This window comes from Oryzias latipes, chromosome 13 (genome assembly GCF_002234675.1).
Source record: "Oryzias latipes chromosome 13, ASM223467v1".
Lineage (NCBI taxonomy): Eukaryota > Metazoa > Chordata > Actinopteri > Beloniformes > Adrianichthyidae > Oryzias > Oryzias latipes.
In genome coordinates this window covers 12,581,406-12,591,345 of record NC_019871.2, presented here as the reverse complement: position 1 = coordinate 12,591,345, position 9,940 = coordinate 12,581,406, and the positions used below count along the sequence as shown (strand labels likewise).

Here is a 9,940-nt window from a genome sequence, read left to right as displayed (position 1 = left end):
GACAGGCATAAGTAGTTATATACTCGCACAGAGATTTATCCACATTAATGTGCCAGTACCTTAAGTTTGCTACTGCCAAGTCTTAAGGGACATGAATGACAGTGTCTCAGGCTTTGCTCACCTTTTATAAAGGCTGCAAGCTTCTTCTCATTTGGTAATGCAGCGCAGTCATGCAACGACTTACTCTCCTCCATTTGTATGGTCTCTGCATGAGCAGAGTTTCTGGCTGTGACACATTCGCTCATTTTAATATGCCTAGTTTGTCCAAGCCAGGTGATATAATGATTGGAGGGATTTTTCCCATTTTCAACAAAGAGATTAGCAATACTGTAATGTTTGAAAGGGAGCCTCTAGGAACGGTTTGTTCAGGGTATGATTAGGACAGAGCACTTTTAAATAATTATAATATTCAAATGTTGTTGTTTTTTTGTATTAGGCCTTTAATCTCTCAATTTTTTCCTCCAAATTTTTAGTTTTGATCTACGGGCTTTCCGGTGGACCCAAGTGATGATATTTGCCATTGAAGAAATTAACAAAGATCCTGCTTTTCTTCCCAACGTGTCTCTTGGTTACAGAATCCTTGACTCCTGTGCGTCGCCAACAAATGCTTTGCGCACAGCATTAACACTCGCTGGTGGATTACAAGGGATGGGATCTCCTTGTCCTCCAGCTATATCTGCTCTCATTGCTGAGTCTGGATCATCCCAGTCCGTGGTTGTAGCAGGAGCTCTCGGACCATTTCAACTACCAATTGTAAGACGTTAAAAAAGGTGTCTTCATCCACCAGTTTTTTATGTATTGGATGGTGCTAAAAATCCATATTCTTCATTTTCTAGATAAGTTATTTCTCAACATGTGCCTGCCTGAGTAACAGGGCTAAATTTCCAACCTTTTTCCGGACGATTCCCAGTGACTACTTCCAGGCCAAAGCTTTGGCAGCTCTGGTTAAACACTTTGGCTGGAAGTGGATTGGAGCTATACAGTCAGACAACGATTATGGTCGAAATGGGATGCAGGCTTTCACCGAAGAGGTTCAAAAAATTGGGGTTTGTGTTGCCTTTGTGGGGACAGTCCTGCGTACATACTCTATGAGTAAAATTCTAGATGTGGTGGAAATGATCAAACAGTCCTCTGTCAAAGTCATCCTGGCTTTTGTCCCTGAGGGAGATTTTTACCCTTTAATGAAAGAGGTATCGAGGCAGAACATAACAGGGATTCAGTGGATCGCAAGTGAAGCTTGGATAACAGCAGCTCGACCTTCAACACCTGAAATGTTCCCTGCTTTTGGTGGCACTCTGGGATTTGTTGTGCAAAAGATGGCCATACCTGATCTACAGCCATTTCTCAGAAAGATTAATCCCTATACAGACCCAAATGCAGCCTTTGTGAAGGATTTCTGGGAGGCCATGTTCGGCTGCAGACCAGTCTCAACTGGGATTTACAGAGACTCTAGTGAAATAAATAAAATATGCCAAGGCAATGAGACATTAATGAACTCTCAGGATGTTTTTTTCAAAGTCACAGAACTTAGAGTGTCTTATAATGTGTATAAAGCTGTGTATGCCATTGCACATGCTCTTCATGAGCTTGTATTCTGTCAATCAGTTGACAGAAAATCTGCAAGGCCCTGCATGAACGTGTCAGAAATACATCCTAAAGAGGTAAATATATATATATATCAAATAAATTCTGCAATAATTTAGAGTGTGTTGTAATTGATTGTGAGACAGTTACAAAAAAAAAATCACATTTATTTTATTTTTTTCACAGGTTACTGAATATGTAAAGCGTGTGAATTTCAGTAATCGGTTTGGGGACAATGTTTTCTTTGATGAAGATGGTGACCCTCCTGCCTCTTATGACATTATTAACTGGCAGCTTGACAATGGCAAAGTGCAGCATGTGACTGTGGGACAGTTCATATCGACTCAAAGTGGAAATTATAAGCTTCAGATTGATGAAGAAAAGATCATTTGGATGACAGGGCAGATGGTAACAATAAAAAAAAATGCTTTTTTGCACTACCTGTTGATGATTAATTTTAAAACTTAATATATAAAAAAATAGTAAAAATTAGAATTTTTTTTATTGTTTATTTTACCTTTTTTTTCTTCCACAGGTTCCTAAATCGGTGTGCTCTGACGTTTGTCCAACTGGAACTTGGAAAGCTTCAATTAGGGGGAAAGCCACGTGCTGTTTTGACTGCATTCCATGTGCTGATGGAACTATATCCAACTCAACAGGTAGTTGCATGAATTTTAAAGTAAATTGTAGCAATTGTTTTACTGAACACAGCTAAGTTAGGTTGAAGTACATACGGCAGATGATATGTTGCAACTTTAAGGAACTCTTTGATTCTGTGCAAGTTTCCAGCTGCCTTTTTTTTTTTGCATCCAATAGGTGCTGCAGATTGTGAACCCTGTCCACAGGAATACTGGTCCAATGAGAGAAAAGACGAGTGCATACCAAAGAAAAAGGAGTTTCTGACGTATTCCGAACCTATGGGAATCATTCTTACAGTTTTATCCCTGCTGGGAGCCTCTCTTTCTCTGATCACAATGGTGGTTTTTATCCACTTCAAGGAAACACCTGTAGTTAAAGCCAGCAACTCAGAGCTCAGCTGCTTTTTGTTGTTTTCCCTTTTTCTGTGTTTTATCTGCCCTTTAACATTCATCGGCAGGCCAACACTGTGGACATGCATGCTGCGCCACACTGCCTTTGGCATAACATTTGCACTCTGCATTTCCTGTGTCCTGGGAAAAACTACTGTTGTTGTTACAGCTTTCAAAGCCAGGCATCCTGGTAATAAAGCTGCAAGGAAATTTGGTCCGGTACAGCAAAGGATCATTGTGTGCTCCTGCACGGTGATTCAAGTAGTAATATGTATTTTGTGGTTGAGCCTGAGCCCACCTTTCCCTGAAAAGGTTTTCAGATACAGTAACAAGAAGATAATTTTAGAATGCAACACTGGCTCAGAGGCAGCATTTTATGTAGTCCTGGGATACATAGGAGTCCTAGCTGTGATATGTTTAGTCTTTGCATTCCTTGCAAGAAAACTGCCCGATAACTTTAATGAAGCAAAATGTATCACCTTCAGCATGCTGATATTCTGTGCCGTTTGGATCACCTTCATCCCTGCATATGTCAGCTCCCCTGGAAAGTTTACTGTGGCTGTGGAAATATTTGCCATTCTCTCATCAACATTTGGTTTGTTAATTTGCATCTTTGCACCTAAATGTTACATAATACTGATTAAGCCAGAGAAAAATACCAAGTCACATGTATTAGGACCTATTTTGAACAAGTATGGACACCGCAAAAATTCTGTAGATTTTAGGTAAAGCCTGGAAAACTGGGCAAAACTCCTGAAATCATATAAAATTTTGAAGTTAATCTATAATTGCATGATAACCAATGAGCAAACAAAGTAGTCTGGGTTAATACACTTTTTCAAATTTCCGTCAAAACCCAAAATATTGTTTAATACAAACATTGGAATAAATTGTTGTGTTTTTGTTGCGTTTTTTGCATCTCTGTCAAAATGCAAGACTGTCATAATTGAATTCAAATGAATCTAATAAAACTTTACTTGTTTAAAAAAAAAGGTTTACAATGAGACTTATTCAGTGAGGTTTGAGTCTCTCCGTGCTGCATGTTAGATGCTTTTAGAATAATCAGGGGGTGTCATTACAACTTGCGAAATTCATGCATTTAGTTATCCAATAACTTGATCAAATAGTGAAACAGTATATTAAAAAAAGTTTAAAAAGTGAGATCTCTTGTCCAAATAACAGTTAGAGAAGCTTATTCATGCTGATAAAATTACATAAATGTTCTCCAACTGTTTCTATATTTAGTCCAAACCCAAAACAAAGCTCTTTTCTACTGACCTTGTTTAAAATACTTTACTCTTACAGGTCACTTATTGTGATTTTATTTTCTATTTCTTTGGATTATATTTTATATTGATTTTCATTCATGTTTTATAAATCATTTTTAATTTTATTTTTTAATTTCCTGCATATTTCCAAAGCTTTGCCACCTTGGTAAAGACCTTTAAAGACCCACTCTAATGAAAATAGTGTTTTTAAAATATCCTTGCAGTATTTTTCTGTTGGAGGACATACATAAAGAAAATTAAGATTAAAATAGCATTTCTTATATTTCTTTATTCATATTGTTGTGAATCAAGTGTAGATTAAAAAAATCAGTTCTAATAAGATTTTATTTTTATTGTAGATAACCATATCCATGTGCATATTCGTATTTCTCACCCAAACTGCCATCTGGCTCAAAACTTTACTGCTGGGTAGCTCCGATAGTGATCGCCATATTTGTTGCACTACTGATAGAATAGAATAGAATAGAATAGAATAGAATAGAATAGAATAGAATAGAATAGAATAGAATAGAATAGAATAGAATAGAATAGGTCTTTAATAATCTTTAATAATCCCTAAGGAAATTTAAAAATGGCCATCTGCTGACACTCATAAAACACACACACATTAAAAACAATAAAAATAGTAAAAATATCAATAGATTAAAAAGATTAATGGTTAATTAGGTTGTGGGTGTGAAAGGCTGTATGCCAACCGGAAGGAGTGTTTACTGGGCAGGGTTTGATGAGTGCCAACAGTACCGCCCACAATTTTTAATGAACTACTGCAGCAAAACTTTTTCGTTTTAGGCTAAAAACGGCATAACCATGATTAAAGGAACAATTTTTAAGTTGATTTAGTGCACTTCAAACGCGGTACAAACATAGATTCTTATTTGCCTAAGAAGAAGAAAACTTTTATTCAATCCTCATTCTTTGATAACTCATGGGCACTCCTTTTATTAACCGAAGAAGGTTACCATGGCATTTCAGGTTTTCTTTTGCTGATTTTGGTCCGTTTTAAGACTACCGTCATCCTTTTCACTCTTTCTTCTGTGATCTTCACCACCAGATTGAGGATTGTTGCGTTTGCCAGGACCAACAACCTTGCAACCAGAAATCTTGATCTACTGCCTTACACTTGCATTCTCCCATGCTATATATTTTTATCTATACTTAATATAGAGATTTGTTAATTAACAGCAGGTTTTATTTAAAAAAAAAAAAAACATTTTTTTTTAAATTCATTATTTATTGTATTTATTGTAGGCTTTAACTTTTAAGACCCGCACATTTTTTTTAAATGTGGGACTTTTAAAATCAGTTTAGAGTTATTGAATTTATGTATTTAAGTATTTCTTTGATGCAGAATGTATATGTTGCGCTGAAAAAACATGGATGATTAGCTCAGTAGGCTAATGAACAGAAAGAATCTCATTAAAATTGAGAAGCTTGTTGGGATGCTGTTTATTTTATTTATTTTTTTACAACACAAGGCAACAAGAACCAACAAAAGGCAAAGTATTCTTGTGTAACTTGAAGTAAGGTCATTGTATATTTTCATTTTACTTTTGTAAACTTTTTTTTTTGCAGTTTTTATCTGGTCTCAGCAAAAGGATGTAACACTTAGGAGCAAAAATGCAAAGCAGAAGCCCAAGAGTCGAGGCTAAAATTGCAAAGACATGAACAGCCACAGTAAACTTTCCAACTGTGCTCATGTACACAGGAATAAAAGTTATCCACACAGCGAAGAATATTAACATGCTGAAGGTAATGAATTTGGCTTCATTGAAATTGTCAGGCAGCTTCCGGGCCAAAAAGGCCATTAGAAGGCACATGCAAGCGAGGAAACCAATGTATCCAAGAACACACCAGAAGCCGACTTCTGAACCGGTAACACACTCGATGATGATTGTGGAACTGTGGTAGTTTGTGTTATAATTGGCATGAGGGGGAGCGGTGAGCAGCCAAGACAGACAGACAAATACCTTCAAAAAAGAAAACAAAAAGCAATTATTATTTTTAGAGACTTAAAAACACATTTACTATTAAACTTTAAAGTTTAATTTACCTGGACAGCAGTTCCAAGAAGAACACTTGCTCTTTGCTGCTTGGGCCCAAACCATTTCATGACATTACTACCTGGAAGTCTGGCTCTAAAAGCCATGAGAACCACAGATGTCTTTGCCAGAAGGCACGATATGCAAAGGGCAAAACTGATACCAAATGCAGGAAACTTGATGAGGCAAAGCCAGTCTGAAGGCTCACCGATAAAAAGCAAGCCCACTAGGAAGCAGATAGCCAGAAATACCAGAAGAAGAAAGCTGAGTTCCATGTTGTTTGCCCGGACTATGGGTGTGTCTTTATATTTAAAAAATACAATAACCACAAAAAAGGACATACAAGCTCCTAAGACAGATGTGGTACACAGAAGAATACCCAAAGCATCATAGTAAGACAAAAATTCAACACTCTTTGGGATGCAAAGATCTCGAGCAGCATTGGGCCACGTGTCCTCTGAGCAGGGTGAGCATTCGAGAGAATCTGAAAATGTAGAGAAAATCAAACTATAGTGTTAGCAAAGGCCTTTTGTTTTTGCTTGCTTCAAGGATTCTGTATCTAATACACGGCAAATTTTAAAAAAAAATGTTTTTTTTATAGAATATATAGTCCCCAAGGTTTCCATTAAAAGCAGAGGTTAGTACAAAACAGGAATATTTCCACACCTGTGGCATTACTGATTTCTCCTTCAGCACAGGGGATACAGTCGTAACAGCAGATCGGCTCCCCTTTTCTCCTGGCTACACGGAAACCTGGAGGACAGCTCTCACTGCAAACTGACTGGAGAGCCTGGAGGGCAAAGTTCTGCACCTCAGGAATAACACTGAACCTTCTTTTTTTGTTGCAGAGAATGAAAATAGCTTCAATTGGACTTAAACATTTCTAACATTAAAATTGATTTTAATGTTATTATGAAAGTATTTCACATATGTACATTTACTCATGACATAGAATCATTCTGTGGTATAAAAAAATTGTCATGAAAAGTAAAAACAACAGGAAAAACTTTTTTTTTTTTTTTTCATTTTTGTAGACTCAGAATTTAGATGATACTAATAATTCCTCACATCTAAAACTGGTCATAAGTGTTAATAAAACATAAATGTATGTAATGTTGGCGTTAAGAATGAATTTGGTCAGTGGATGATTAAGATTATGCCAAGTAATACCTTATGTTTCTAAATCTAATGATGTTGGCAACTTCTAGCAACAATTTAACTGAGCCATTAATAAACAGTGAATAGAGCAGCCTTAGAGGGGAACATGGCCTCAAGCCACTTTGATGTGAACACACCTTTTTTCCAACAGGCCACTGGATCATCGAGTCATTTATGACCAGGTTTTGTCCAGAGGGCAGAGAGGCGTCGTAGAAACCTACTTTCACCAAACTGAGAGAGCCATCAGACATCTGCTGCCAGTTCATGAGATCATAATATGCGATAGGGTCACCGTTTTGATCAAAGTTGACTTCCTTTCCGAGAACAGAAAAATTTGTGCGTTTCATATAGTGGAGAAGCTAAAAGATGAAAAAAAAGATTGAAAGTTATCCAAGCACAAATCACCAATCATTCATTTTCATATCTAAAGCTCATAGCTTCATAACATTTTAATGAATGTAACAGCAGATTTCACCTCCCAAGGTTTGAAATTCTTTGGGTTTGCACAGGATCCGTTCTGAAAAGGCCCTTTTCCATCTTTACAATCACTCATGTCCTGCAAGGAATGAGCCACCAGATACACCGCCTTGTAGACATTATAGGACACTCTCAGTTGTGTTACATCAAAATATGGAGAGTAGACATCATCAAACTTCTCTGTCCCTTTACACATCTTTCTGTCATGGTAGGTATCTTCTCCATGGTAATGTGTGTTAATAGAGTCATTTAGGCGACATTTGAACGTTTCCTCCCAAAATTCGTCCAAAAATGCAGTTTTATGAATGGATAACGGTGAGAGACTTGTGAGATGTTGGTGCAAACCCGGAATCACAGCAGCTCTCTGGATGGCAAATCCTAATGTTCCTTGAAGGAGCTTTCCAGACTTTTCCCATAGAGATTTTGCAGTGGCCCAGGCCTCACTGGCAATCCACTGAAGCCCTGTTATATTTCGACGCTGGACCTCTCTCAGAATGTCCTGCATTTCTGATTCCCCAGAAAAATTAACAATCACTTTTGAAGTTTTCATCTAAATACAAAAAAAAAAAAAAACGTATTAAAGAGTTATATTGTAGACCAAGTTTTTATGGTTTAACAAGCTTCCATTTACAGTAGATTGTTTGGGAGATAACATGCTGTCAGTTTATTACAGTTTTTGAGCAAACACCTATCATATTTTTTTTTCTTTCTGACTATAAGGACTGTGCAGAAATAATATTACCTGAATAACATCAAGGAGCTCATCAAGAGCGTGCTGGTTAAGCTCTACAGGGTAGAAATTAGTGTAAGCAGCACACACTCCATAATGCATAGATTCTTGAAGGAAAAGCTGGATAGCAAATCTGGCATAATCAGACTCCACACCAATGACTCCCACCCAGGTCCAGCCAAAATACCTAACCAGCTGAATCAAGGCTCTTATTTGGAAGGCATCACTCGGCATTGTGCGCATGAAGGTGGGAAACTCCTTTTGATTACTCAGACAGCTGCAGGATGCAAAATAGCTCACCTAGTGTTACAGCAGAACGGTAGTTAATATTTAGCCCTGCGGATCCTGAAAAGGTTTCAAACAGGCATCACATGTCAGCTAACAACCTTTTTGTTAGTCTTTGAAAGCATTCAGTGGTGCAGAATTTCCCATGCAATTGAAAAGGGGAAGTTGCATATGTTCTTTATAAAAAAAAGCTTGTAAAAGCTAAAAAGATGCTTACCCCCTCAATATTAGACGTGTCAGATTACATACAGAACCAGGATGCATTTGCACTGACAGAATACCTATAAATTGCTGGGAATTAAACTATCAGAAACCCAAATGCAACACAGAAGACAGCCGAAAAATCTTACCAGGGGAATATGGAAAGAACCCAGGCTTCTTAACAAAGCCATGGACACCCCAGAGCCAGCATCTCCTATGATTACAGAGGACACCCTCCTGTTCACAGCGGCACAGCCCAAAGTATTTGTTATTTCCATGCTCGAATTTCTTGTAACGCCCTCAGTTGAGAGATTACTCTCCGGCTGGCCATTCACTAACTGCAAGGTTGCTTTCAAAGACACAGGTATGTCATCGCAGCTGTCTCGAATGTGAAAACCCAAGGTGATGTTTGACAGAAAGTCATTGCGCTTGTTGATTTCTTTGATTGCAAAACTCATGGTATGCATCCATCGTAAGGCGCGAGAGCTGAAACTGTGGAGAAACAGAGCACAGTTAATACACGCTCATACACATAAAAAAAAAGTCTAAGTAAATCACAACAGTCATCTATAACTCACTAATTATATGAGTTAGGTGGTGGTTTTGTTTTGTATGTCAGAGGAGACGACACAGGACTAAAATGTAGAGGGAACAATCCTCCTATCACTACGTCTCCATCTTCATACAGACTCAATTCCTCCCTTTCTCCCAAAAACACACAGCTATCCAGTGTACCAGCTGTGCAAAAACGTCCTGTAAAAAGACCAATAAAAGCAAGAACATTTGCAGCCAGCAGCGCCATGTTTGATGCAGTTGTGAACACTTGCAGATGACTGTCAGATTTCTGGAGAAAACCGAATTATATAGTCGAGTTGACATGCAAATCTCAGGGCAATGCCTACTACACAACAGGTGACACGCATGCTCAGGCAAAAAAAATTTTCTATGCCGAAAGACTCCAGCTGGGATCAAATATCTTTTTAAATTGGTATTTCTAAAGTGCCGATGAACAACCATAAATTAGACACACACCAAATGTGAGAAACAGATAAAACCTAGAAAATGAAAATTATTTTAATAGAGTTATAAAACGGTAATTTCCAAGTAATTTAAGAAGACCATAAACTGACTTGTCCCAAATATTTTTAT

At 37.6% G+C, this 9,940-nt stretch overlaps 3 protein-coding genes across 3 annotated transcripts; 1 reads left to right on the top strand and 2 right to left on the bottom strand.

Annotated features, from left to right (window-relative positions):
• Positions 1-480: 480 nt before the first annotated feature.
• LOC101173324 (extracellular calcium-sensing receptor-like) lies at positions 481-3,341 on the top strand. The gene is made up of 5 exons (XM_011482718.2): positions 481-753; positions 837-1,661; positions 1,771-1,992; positions 2,120-2,243; positions 2,401-3,341. Exons 1-5 carry the CDS (start codon positions 508-510, stop codon positions 3,339-3,341), a joined length of 2,358 nt encoding a protein of 785 aa, XP_011481020.1. The 5' UTR covers positions 481-507.
• Positions 3,342-5,287: 1,946 nt separating this feature from the next.
• Positions 5,288-7,364, bottom strand: LOC101170608 (vomeronasal type-2 receptor 26-like). The gene is made up of 5 exons (XM_023961845.1): positions 7,236-7,364; positions 6,607-6,730; positions 5,952-6,424; positions 5,472-5,868; positions 5,288-5,295 (listed from the first exon to the last, which is right to left on the bottom strand). Exons 1-5 carry the CDS (start codon positions 7,362-7,364, stop codon positions 5,288-5,290), a joined length of 1,131 nt encoding a protein of 376 aa, XP_023817613.1.
• On the bottom strand, positions 6,966-8,153 carry LOC110016204 (extracellular calcium-sensing receptor-like). The gene has a single exon (XM_020708217.2). The coding sequence runs from the start codon at positions 8,123-8,125 to the stop codon at positions 7,538-7,540; it is 588 nt and encodes a 195-aa protein (XP_020563876.1). The 5' UTR covers positions 8,126-8,153; the 3' UTR covers positions 6,966-7,537.
• Between the last annotated feature and the right edge of the window lie 1,787 nt (positions 8,154-9,940).